The 12,603-nt window shown below is 38.3% G+C and overlaps 1 protein-coding gene across 2 annotated transcripts in view; it reads right to left on the bottom strand.

The window, feature by feature from the left end:
• The window catches only part of UBR1 (ubiquitin protein ligase E3 component n-recognin 1), a gene marked incomplete at its 5' end in the record, with an annotated part of 155,863 nt that overhangs the window by 28,350 nt on the left and 114,910 nt on the right, over positions 1–12,603 (bottom strand). For both annotated transcript variants that reach the window (XM_079700174.1, XM_079700175.1), the window contains 5 exons: positions 203–299; positions 1,561–1,616; positions 6,224–6,372; positions 7,434–7,527; positions 10,837–10,934. In XM_079700174.1, the coding sequence (XP_079556300.1) occupies positions 203–299; positions 1,561–1,616; positions 6,224–6,372; positions 7,434–7,527; positions 10,837–10,934 (494 nt within the window). The remainder of the gene's footprint in view (positions 1–202; positions 300–1,560; positions 1,617–6,223; positions 6,373–7,433; positions 7,528–10,836; positions 10,935–12,603) is intronic.

Raw genomic sequence — 12,603 nt, 5'->3', positions numbered from 1 at the left:
CTTGGTTTTAAAAATAAGATTGCAGGTATTAAAGGGGAAGCCATGTGTTCTGTTTTCTTTTTGTTTTTTCTTTTGTAAGGCTGTGGTAATGAGTATCCAAAATTAGTGCAGTGTGTTGTTTCCTAATAAAATACACTGTCAGAAATGCAATGGGAAAAGACACATAAATAACATAATAATAATAATTCAGAGAAGACTCTACCTGATAGAAGACGAATCAGATGTTTCTGTATCAGGACCTGAGAACAGGTAATCCTTTGTGCAATGGCAAACTGCATTAATGCTTTCAGACCATTATGCTAGATTGTAAGAGAGGGGAAGATAAAAAGATAAGGGAAGATAAAAGACCGAAGTCATTCAATGTAAAAACCAATCCCAGTCTGCAAGAATTAGTGCAGACTTACTATATACTTCACATTCTTGCAAATTTAGTTACAATATTTTTAATACTTCTAAAAAGTTTTATGACTTCACCAAATTTTTTTAATAGATTTTCCCATGACAAAGAGGTATTAAAGATATAATCACCTCAATTCTCATTTAAGTACTCATTTCTCCCAGAGTCATTCTCTTAAATGTCTGGCCTAAATTATTCTATTGAGGCCTGTGTAAATAAACATATTTATAGAAATTCTAAAATGATGGCAGAAAATCACTGAATTTAGGGAACAGATCTTCTGCTTCCCAGATGGAAGGATGGGAACTATAGGGAAGCACATCGTGGACTCCAAGTCCCCTGTGTCAGCTATCAGATAATAAGAGAGAAATGGCTAGGAGGTAGGTGGTCTAGGGAATCCTGTTGCCCAGTTTGTTTTCACAGGGCTACTGAGCACATTTCTTTCTTTTTTTTTTTTTTCAGTACACGGGCCTCTCACTGTTGTGGCCTCTCCCGTTGCGGAGCACAGGCTCCGGACGCGCAGGCTCAGCGGCCATGGCTCACGGGCCCAGCCGCTCTGCGGCATGTGGGATCTTCCCGGACTGGGGCACAAACTCGTGTCCCCTGCATCGGCAGGCAGACTCTCAACCACTGCACCACCAGGGAAGCCCCTGAGCACATTTCTTAAGTACCATTTTTCAGGGTCCCCAATGTTATGAGGCTTGGGCCTGAGGCAGGAGTATAGTTATAGAGTCAGGATCTGCCCATCAAGGAGTCATGGTTTAGTTTTATTCTTGAATTCAGTATGATGATTTATCTAGAGCTAAGCCAGCATTAATACCTAATATTACATGATGGTGCAAAATTAGTGAGAAGGAAAAATGTAGGAGACACTAGGGTTCTGATTTGGAAATAAACAGAGAAAGGGATAAAAAGTAACCAAGTATCAGAAATCTTTCTGTGAATTACATTTAACCACCAAGATTGAGAAAACTCTCCAAAGTGTATAATGTTGGCCTTTCAGTCTCCTATGAGACTGAAGTAGCTTTTTTTTTTTTTAACAGAATTCTGCTAACTTTTACAGAAAAAGGAGTGAATAAAGACTTTTTTAAATGATAAATTTACTGTGGACTCCCTAAACAAGCATACCATGAGTTACACGTACCCTGTTGGAATACACATACCTGTCTATTTTGAAGTGCTCCAAACAAAGGTTTTCCTTCATCTCCCAAGAGGTTTTCTCAAAGAGTAAGAAAAACAAAAATGATAAATTCTGAATAGTGCTACAACTGTATACTTGGTTTCTGTCTATCAGATGTTCTTTAACTAATCTTATTTTTGACCAGATGCTTTGCACTTTTCCCCTTCAAAATTTCATGTTTAAGTCTATGCCAAAATTCCCCCCCCAAATTTAAAAAAATATTTTTTTATTTCACTGCGCCGAGTCTTAGTTGCGGCACACAGGATCTTCTTTGCTGCATGTGGGCTCTTTTAGTTGTGGCATGCGGCACCGGGTCAAACCCGGGCCCCCTGCATTGGGAGCACGGAGTCTTAACCACTGGACCACCAGGGAAGTCCCTCAAATTTCCAAACTTTTGAGTGAGAGAATACTACAGAGGCAAATGTAGATCATTCACAAATAGCTACTACAAATAATAAAGTCCCTGCAGCAATCAATAAAGAATACCTGGGAAAAACAAAGCATTCTGGTTCATTTATCCTCCTTTAAAAAAAAAATTTCTACGCAAAAAAATTTTTTTCTTTAATTGAAGTATAGTTGACTTACAATATTATATTAAGTTCAGGTGTATAGTAATTTGATATTTTTACAGATTATACTCCATACAAAGTTATTATAAAATACTGACTATATTCCTGTGCTTTGTATTACTTCCTTGTAACATTTATTTTGTACCTAGTAGTTTGTACCTCTTAATCTCCTTCACCTATTTTGCCCCTACCCCTACCCCTCTCCCCTCTGGTAACCACTAGTTTGTCCTTTGTATCTGTGAGTCTGTTTGCTATATTTGTTCATTTGTTTTATATTTTAGATAGCACATATAAATAAAAACATACAGTATTTGTCCTTCTCTGCAAAAATGTTTTAAATAAGTAATTTTTTAAATATACTAACACCTATTTTGTTAAAAAATAATACATAAGACAGATGTAAGTAACCTTATTGCTCTTTTAGGTACTATTAAAAAACAATTAGATTTATATGATAAAAAGATGAAAATGAAAATACCAAAAAAGCATGGGTTCAGAAATATTTTGCCTTGTTGGCTAGGGTATTTATTACTAAATTATTCTTATTTTCACTGATCCTTGGCAGCAAACACATCTGTGAGAGTGGAAGGCTTATTTCCTATTTTCTTTTTGCATTTTTTTTATCATGTATTTTTTCTTATTCTAGCTTTGAAGAAAGCAGAAAAAATAGAAAAACAGAACTGGCTAAAAATGGACAAAATTTTGGCTGATCTAGACACCATTAAACACTAAATGCGATAGTTAAAAGGTCAGTATTAACTAAATCAAGTATCACCATGTTTAATTCTAAACGTAACCTCAATTTGCTGGTAGTTTTTTTTACCATTAGATACCAGATGTTTAACTGAATATTATATATTGTGTTACAAAAGTCACTTGAGCAAGTCTAAAACCTATTAATATATCTTTTCAGTTCAGTACTGATTTTATATTTGTAAATTTTATATTAAAATGAATATCACATGATTTATACATACATTTTTAAAATTTGGAGGATGTGTGGATCATATAACCACCCTATTGGTTTTTTTTTTAATTAATTAATTAATTTATTTATGGCTGTGTTGGGTCTTCGTTTCTGTGCGAGGGCTTTCTCTAGTTGTGGCAAGCGGGGGCCACTCTTCATCGCGGTGTGCAGGCCTCTCACTGTCGTGGCCTCTCTTGTTGCGGAGCACAGGCTCCAGACACGCAGGCTCAGTAATTGTGGCTCACAGGCCTAGTTGCTCAGCGGCATGTGGGATCGTCCCAGACCAGGGCTCAAACCCGTGTCCCTTGCATTGGCAGGCAGATTCTCAACCACTGCGCCACCAGGGAAAGCCCCTACCCTACTGGTTTTGAAACAATTCCTGAACTGACATTTTATGGACTTTGGAATTAGTCATTAAACAAAACTTTATTTCCTGGGTATTGCTTGGGAAGAAGTTTTGTTAAATAATCTGAGTGAGGAAGTACTAAATTCTTCAGAGATTAGTGCCTTTATCTCAGAAGGGCTCCCTCTTGTTATGTGGCATAGATATGTTATTCACAAAGTGACTGATTGACAATATTTGTCTTCTTCCATTCTCTTTGTCAGACCCTCTGTTTTGATTCCTCAACTATTTTTCATAACTGTACATCCTGTATATGTCTCTCCACACCCACAGGGAGTGAGATAAGTTAGCTGTTTATGTAGTCGGAATAAAGTACAGCATTATATCTACTGCGTGGAAAAAGCCCTAGAGTGAAAACTATATAACACTCTATTAATCAAATAGATTCGAATTACTATGTTACAGAAACACATACGAAGATTCAGTCCTATTCTCCAATGAATTTCTCATCTACTCTATAACAAAACTGTCACTTTTTAAAATGTTCAATGCCTAAATATAAATTTCCAATTCCTAATGCTTGTGTTCCCAAAATAGTAAAGTGTAAAAGTACCTTCATTGGAAATCTGAAGATATTTAGTAGATCATGACTCCAAAAGAATGCTTTACATTTCATACCATATTGTTCAGATTCTATTTAACCTCATCTTTTCCTTTTCTCATTTTATTTAATCATAGTAAATATAAACCTCTGTATTTATTTTTTACCCACAATTTAAGTTTGACAGGTTTGGAAATAACTTCTAAAATCGGTTCACAGAGACTGATGCTGATATCCAGGAAAGCTCTGTGAAATACGTGGCTTTGGACTTCCCTGGTGGCACAGTGGTTAAGAATCTGCCTGCCAATGCAAGGGACATGGGTTCGAGCCCTGGTAGATCCTACATGCTGCAGAGCAACTAAGTCCATGCGCCACAACTACTGAGCCTGCGCTCTAGAGCCCACGAGCCACAACTGCTGAAGCCCGCACACCTAGAGCCCATGCTCCACAACGAGAAGCCACTGCAATGAGAAGCCCGTGCACCACAACGAAGAGTAGCACCCACTCGCTGCAACTAGAGAAAGCCTGTGTGCAGCAACGAAGACCCAACACAGCCAAAAATAAAATGTAAATAAATAAATTTATTTTAAAAAAAGAAGCGGCAGGCTTCCCTGGTGGCGCAGTGGTTGAGAGTCCGCCTGTCGATGCAGGGGACACAGGTTCATGCCCCGGTCCGGGAGGATCCCACATGCCGTGGAGCGGCTGGGCCTGTGAGCCATGGCCGCTGAGCCTGTGCGTCCGGAGCCTGTGCTCCACAACGGGAGAGGCCACAACAGTGAGAGGCCCGCGTACCGCAAAAAAAAAAAAAAAAAAAGCGGCTTCATGCTAGTTACTTCAAATCATGAAATAGTGTCTTATTACAAAACTATATTTAAATGAAGAAAATGTGGTAGAACCATTAAAAACAACTACCAGAAAAACTGGAAAATGAGTCTGAAACTGGCTTGGATAAAGATGACATGAAAGAAATACAGTTCTTAACTCTTTTTCATGTAGTACTCTATCTTGTGACTGTCATGAGCAAATATACTAATTTAAAAATCTAAGCAATTCTTCACTGCTTCACTATCCCCGGCTTTAATGAGATATATAACACTGTGTAAATTTAAGGTGTACAACAGGGGTCCCCAACCCCCAGGTTGCGGACCGATATCGGTCAGTGGCCTGGTAGGAACCGGGCCGCACGGCAGGAGGTGAGCAGCGAGTGAGCGAAGCTTCATCTGCCGCTCCCCATCGCCTGCATTACCACCTGAACCACTCTCCCACCCCCCGCCACCGGCACGCAGAAGAACTGTCTTCCATGAAACTGGTCCCTGGTGCCAAAAAGGTTGGGGACCACTGGTGCACAACATGTTGATTTGATAGCTACACTCTTCTCTAAGAAGCTTTCAACATGGCAGAGAACTTGACAGTGGGCTTCCCTTCAGACTTGGTAGGTTTCTTGCTGCTAATCTGTCTCTCCTGACCACCTCAGTCTTCCTTTCTCTTTCCTGATAATTTTTTTTTTTTTTTTTTGCGGTACGCGGGCCTCTCACTGTTGTGGCCTCTCCCGTTGCGGAGCACAGGCTCCAGACGCTCAGGCTTAGCAGCCAAGGCTCACGGGCCCAGCCGCTCCGAGGCACGTGGGATCTTCCCAGACCGGGGTACGAACCCATGTCACCTGCATCGGCAGGCGGACTCTCAACCACTGCGCCACCAGGGAAGCCCTCCTGGTAATTTTTTAGATGACTTTGGTTTACCTTTCTTTTTATCTCAAAGTGTAAAGTGTAAAAGAAATAAAAATACTGGACATTTCTGGGTTTATTCTTCTTCCTTTGTTTTTCTCTGATCTTCCAGTGTTGTAATATTATATTACATATATTATATATATATATATTATATATTATTTCAAATAATATATATTTCGAATATTTCGAATATAGCTTGCTTCATGCTGTCCCTTTCAAGTATTTTTAGTTTATATGCCCATTTTTGTAGTTAAAAGAGATTAATACAAAATATTCTAAGGCTAAATGGCATCATGTCACCTAATCTACTGATATACCAAGAGTCCTTAAACAAGTCAAAGTATTCCAAGCCATCAGGGAAAAAAAGGAATAACTTTTGGTCAATCAATGTTAATTCTGTTTCTATAAAGCTCCAAACTAGTTCTCTTATAGGCTTTACCAATTGCCTGGATAGTGAAAGCACATGTGCTCCAGGTCATCATGGGGATTCGAGGATCCATTTCATCAGGAGGCACTTTCAATCCAATTCTATAAATTGTTGTGGCAAAGAGAAGGACCATTTCCTTGATGCTATTAGAATATTTTATCCTAAAAATAAAACAAGAAAAATTTATATTGATATAATGGTCTAGTAAAAGGGGCTACCTACTGAGAAGTCCAATTAAGTACCAAAGCAAGAATTTAACTCCTTTTGACAAAGTAAACTACCCTTTGTCAAATTAGAGATAAGAGCTGCTGAAGAAGATTTATTCCTTAAGAAAAAATGGGAAAAGCAGAACTGTAACTCCTACAGGTAGAAAAATGTCTCCAACAAACCGGTAATGACCCAGATAACTTCTTATAAAAGATGCAGTAAATGTTCACAGCAGAAAGGGTCCAGGTCCAAATTAAGGAACAGATTGGAGAGAGGATTAAAACTCAGAGGAAACAGATCTGACGTAAGTTTTAGTGTATGGATAAGGGACCAAGAAGTACTTCTGTGCTGATAGGGGTGTGTTTATGTCTGTGTGTGTATATAATAATACATGTACTGTCAATGATTATTTCCGGTTTCCTGAACTTCTATTTGTTGCAAGTAACAAATATTTTCAGTAGCAATGGGATACAAAATGTAAACAAGGATCACAACTAGAAAAATGTACCTCAGATAATATTCATTAGCTAGTAATATGATTTGGATATATTATATTTTTCAAAGTGCCTTCACATAAATATCTTTCCATTAACCTTATGAGGTAAGTTAGGAGACCACTGTCTCAATCTTACAAACAAGAAAATGAATTGTGGTAGGGTTGGAGTGACCTGAGACTTTTCAGAAGTCACAGAGCAAGTCAGATGTGATTTTAACTTAAGTCTCTTAAATTCTGTTCTTCTTGTAGGTTGGACTATATAAAAATAGTATTTTTGTTGGTCAAAAACAGTTAATTATAGGCATGGTTCACCCTAATACATATTAAATACATATTACTCTAATATCTCAAACCACTTAATTTTATTAGTACAAATAAAACTCTAGGGAGAAAGCAACAAGATAAAAATGGGATAAAGAAAACAATTTTTACAAATAAAGCAAGAAGGAAGGAAAGAAGAACTGTTCTTCACTCTTATTTTCGCAACCACTTACAAACTTCTCTTGTTTAGATACTTACGAAGACTGAACTCCAAAACTCAGAATAGAATGGAACTCAAAAGTGGAATCACCCATTCCTTGATCAAACAAGACTGGAATTGTTGGCTTTTCTCCTTACAAATTAAAAGGAAAAAGAAAGAAAAATCATAGGAGTTTAGCCTGATACACACTTTTCTAGCTTTTGTAAATTATATATGATCATTTTAGAAAACTTAGAAAATGTTACTAAGCAATAAATAATCATTCACAATTTCTCCACCTAGATAACCAGATGGCATTAGGGTGATATTCTTCTGTTCTCCATATAAATGTTACATGTGTAGATTTTTTTTTAAAAAGGACAACATCTCTAGTACTGTTCTGTATCTTGTTTTTTCACTAATAGATCATAAATGTCTTCCACATCAGTAACTGACCCTTTATATTTCTATTTCTAGCGAATGCATAGTATTCTATTAGTAAGGCAGCATGCATTAGTGAATAAGAACAAGGATCTGGAGCCAAGCTGCCGGGGTATGAATCCTAGCTCTGCCAGTGACTGTTACTAAGACCTTGGGTAAATACTAAACCTCTTTGTGGCTCCATTTCCTTATCAAATTAGAATTGTTATTCCTGTATGTGAAATGACTTGTTTTATTCTGGTGGCTCTTGAGATTCTTTTCTTCATCTTTGGTTTTCAGCAGTTTGGGTATGACCTATCTAGGTATGCTTTTAAGTTTGAGGTTCACTGAGCTTCTTAAGCCTATAAATTTAAGTCTTTCTCCAAGTTTGGAAAGTTTCCAGCTATTATTTCTTCAATATTTTTTCTGTACCATCCTTTTTCTTTTCAGGACTTCAATGACACAAATGTTGGGTTAAAGGGAACAAAAAAAGGTTCCATATGTCCCTAAGGATACTGCCTCGCTTTTCTGCATCACTTTTCTGTCCATTCTTCATTGTGTAATTTCCCCTGATCTAATTTCAAATTCACTGACTCTTATCTGACCATCTCCATTCTACTACTGAGCCCATTCAGTTAAAATTGTATTCTTTTTTTCTTATAGATTTAATTAATTAATTAATTAATTTTTTGGCTGTGCTGGGTCTTCTGTTGCTATGCGTGGGCTTTCTCTAGTTGCTGCGAGCGGGGGTTACTCTTCGTTCTGGTGCGAGGGCTTCTCATTGAGGTGGCTTCTCTTGTTGGGGAGCACAGGCTCTAGGTGTGCGGGCTTCAGTAGTTGCAGCACACGGGCTCAGTAGTTGTGGCATGCAGGCTTCAGTAGTTGTGGCTCATGGGCTTAGTTGCTCTGTAGCATGTGGGATCTCCCCAGACCAGGGCTCGAACCCATGTCCCCTGCATTGGCAGGCGGATTCTTAACCACTGCACCGCCGGGGAAGCCCCCATTCAGTTAATTTTTTAATTCATACAGCATTTTTTCAATTCTGTTATCTCCATTTGGTTCTTTTTTTATAGTTTCTATTTTTTCCTGCTGAGAACTCCTATCTTTCCATTCACTTCATGAGTGTTCACCTTTATTTCATGTTTCATGATTATAAAGCTGCTTTATACTTTTTGTCTGAAAATTTCAACACTAAAACATCTCAGGATTGGCAGTTGGTTGACTGTTTTTTTCCTTGAGAGTTGGTCAGATTCTCCTGGTTCTCTGTACCTTCAGTAATTCTGGATTGTGTCTTGGATACTTTGAATATTACATTGTGATTATATTTGAACATTACTGGTCCGCATTAACATTCTCTGGAAAAATGTACCTTTTTTGTTGTTGTTCTAGTAGGCAATCAACCCAACCCAAATTAGGTTCAACAAGTTCTGTCTCACTCCCTGTGAGTGGTGTTTCAAATGTTAGTTTTCAGAGCCTTTGCTATGCTGCTTGGGTCTGCCAGTATATGTACTACTCAGGGCTTAGTCTGGAACTTGAGTGGTGGTTTAATGCAGCTTCAGTCTCAAAGCTGTTGCTACGCTTCTTTGGGCCTGTTCCACACACGTGCAGCTTGGAGCTGAGCTCAGGACTTGTGTTTGTCTCAAAAGTAGGAGATTCCCTTCTACAGCTCTCTCCTCTCTGGGATTCCCCCCTATACTCTCTAGCTCCAAGGGGCCCTTTTTCCCAGTTCCTCTGGTCAAAATGACCAATTTCTCTCCGTTTTAGTCCCCTGTGCTGACTGGGGCTAACCTTGCGGTGAAGCTGTGAGGCAAAGAAAAAAATAATGAGGATTCACCCTGAAGTTTCTGTAATATAGTGGTCCCATTTCTCCCAGATCTTTTGGCCAGTAAGACTGGTTTTCTCTTGGGATTTTAGATATTTATGTGGCCACCATGGCAGTGCAGTTCCATGACTGGAGCTGGCCTTGGAAAAGAGCCAAAAGAGAGGGAAAAAAACACAAGTGGCATGGACATATATACACTACCAAATGTAAAATTGATAGCTAGTGGGAAGCAGCCGCATAGCACAGGGAGATCAGCTCGGTGCTTTGTGACCACCTAGAGGGGTGGGATAGGGAGGGTGGGAGGGGGGAGACGCAAGAGGGAAGAGATATGGGGATATATGTATATGTATAACTGATTCACTTTGTTATAAAGCAGAAACTAACACACCATTGTAAAGCAATTATACTCCAATAAAGATGCTAAAGAAAAAAAAAAAAGAATTCCCTTTACACTCTCCAGCTCTGAGGGGCTTCTTTTACAGTCCTCTGGCCAGAAAGATGGCATCTCTCCTGGATTTTTTACTGTTCATGTCCACTGCATAGTTCTGTGACTCAGGCTACCCTGGGGTCAAAACTGGGAAATAAAGGAGGAACAAAAAACCCCAGGAAACTCACTGCCTGTACTAAACATTCCTCAGATTTTTACTTCCTCCCCAATCTGCCTGCCATTATTTACTTCTCTGAGTCTTTAGGTAGTCTTATCTCTCAATTGTGAAGAATATATAAATGGGGTAATAATTTCCAAATGTTTGTTGTTATTAATAACAACATATTAACAGTATTAATAATAGTTAACACTTACATAGTATTTACTATGTACCATGCACTGTTCTACTTTATGTAGGATAACTCAATCCTTCAATCAATGAGATAGGTACTATTATCATTCCCACTTTGCAAATAAGAAAGCTGAGGCACAGAGAGGGTAAGTAACTTGTCCAAGATCACACAGATAGTAAGTGATAGATCTAAGACTTAAATCCAAGCATTGTGACTCCAGATTAATTACTGTCCATGCTGCCTCATAGTATGAAAAATTATTAAATGGAGTAAAGTGATTTAAGCCAAACTTAGCCTTGGCCTAAAAAAACCTCTATTTCCTAATATTTAAAAAATCTGTATCTGCAAACCATATTTTAGAGCAATAAGTACTTTCAAAAAAATAAAGACTCTGACACTTAAATCTCACACAGCTAAATATAAAATAATTTTAAGCAAACCTTTAGCATGTTTCATATTATAACCTGTTATTCTGGCCAGAACAGTCTGTATCCATCGTGCCAGGGTCAAAAGTTGAGCAAGAGCTTCTGTATTCTCACTGAAAAATGATATTTAAAAATTATTAAAGCCATTGGCACAAAGTCAAACTGAAAAGCTGAATCTGTAGGGTCTTTCCATGGATAAATGGCTGTATGAAAAAGTCAAACTCGTCCAGATTAGCTTCCTAGGTCATAGAAACACATGTGTCTAAAAATGTAGTTTTGGGAGGGAAGAAAAATTTTAAAGTACAAAGAACAAGATACCACCCATACACCCATCACCTGGAAGTAATAAATGTCAGTAAATGAAATCACCATTCTAGCTGCTAAAGTCAAAAACTAGGTATCACCACTGATATATCTGATTCCTTCACACCCCACATTCTAATCTATCAGCTAGTCTTACAGGTTTCATCTTCTAAATGTATTCCAAGTTGATCACTTCTTTCTAACTCCATCATTACTACCCTAATCCAAGTTACACTATCCCTCACCTGGACTACTTCAATAGACTGTTCTTCCTGCTTCCACAGCAGTGCTTCTTTATTATCTATATATTCATCACACAACCGCCAGCAAGATCTTTTAAAAATGTAAATCAGATTGTATCACTTCCCTATCCAAAACATTCCAATGGTTTTCCATCACACATAAAATACAGTTCTAACTTCAAATCTTAGCTCATAAGCCCTTTTAGGATCTGGTTCCTTGCTTGCTCCATTCCAAGCATACTGCCTTCTTCCTGTGCCTTGAACCTACTGCCTTCTTCCTGTGCCTTGAACCTGCTGCCTTCTTGCTTCACCTTCAACATGCTGATGTGCTCCTACTTCAGGGTCTTTGCTCTTGATATTGCCTGTGCTTAGCATTCTCTTCTCTCAGAGAGTAGCACTGCTTGTCCTTCACTTCATTCAGGTCTCTATCCAAATGTCACCGTCTCGGAGAGGAGCTCCCTGCTGACTCAATCTGTAGAGAACCTCATGCACTGGTCTGTCTCTAGCCCTTTATGCTGCCAATTTAGTTTTTCTCTGTATTTCTCACTACTCAATACTCTGTATTTTTATGTTTACCGTTGGTCTCTCCTCTCTGTAATATAAATTCCATAAGGGCAGGGGCTTGACCCAAACTGTTATTAACAACCAAGGGGGACCAGAAACAGTACTATTAAAAAGGACTATAAAGTAGAGATTTGCTTACTGAAAGGACAGCTTTAAGTGAAATTAAATATACAATGAACTGTGCCAAAATTCACATTTCTGGGCACAAATTTGATCTAAGAATTTTTTCAGTTCTCAGAAATGAAAGTGTACTCTGGTTTGTTATGGCCAATTTTCTTTAAAAATGCTAGCATGTTATTAGTTTTGATAAAGTTTTTTATATGCTCTTAACTTTAGTATCTTAGGTTATACTCATGTTGATTTTCTAACAAGAGAGGCAAATATATTCCAACTATACATAAAAATGTTATATATAATTATGTATTTCAGATCCTAAGTAACAAAATTGTTACTACAGACTAAAAGTGTCACAGGGTTTGAAGAGACCTAGTTGTAAGGATCAGTCTAACTTTAGAAAGGACTGCCCTGAAGCATCCTATTCTTAAATATATCAAGGAGGGCTTCCCTGATGGCACAGTGGTTAAGAATCCACCTGCCAAAGCAGGGGACACAGTCTGAGCCCTGGTCCGGGAAGATCCCACATGCTGCAGAGCAACTGAGCCTGTGAGCGACA

Source organism: Hyperoodon ampullatus, assembly GCF_949752795.1.
Source record: "Hyperoodon ampullatus genome assembly, chromosome: 3".
Taxonomy (NCBI): domain Eukaryota; kingdom Metazoa; phylum Chordata; class Mammalia; order Artiodactyla; family Ziphiidae; genus Hyperoodon; species Hyperoodon ampullatus.
This window is presented reverse-complemented; position numbering and strand designations above follow the sequence as displayed.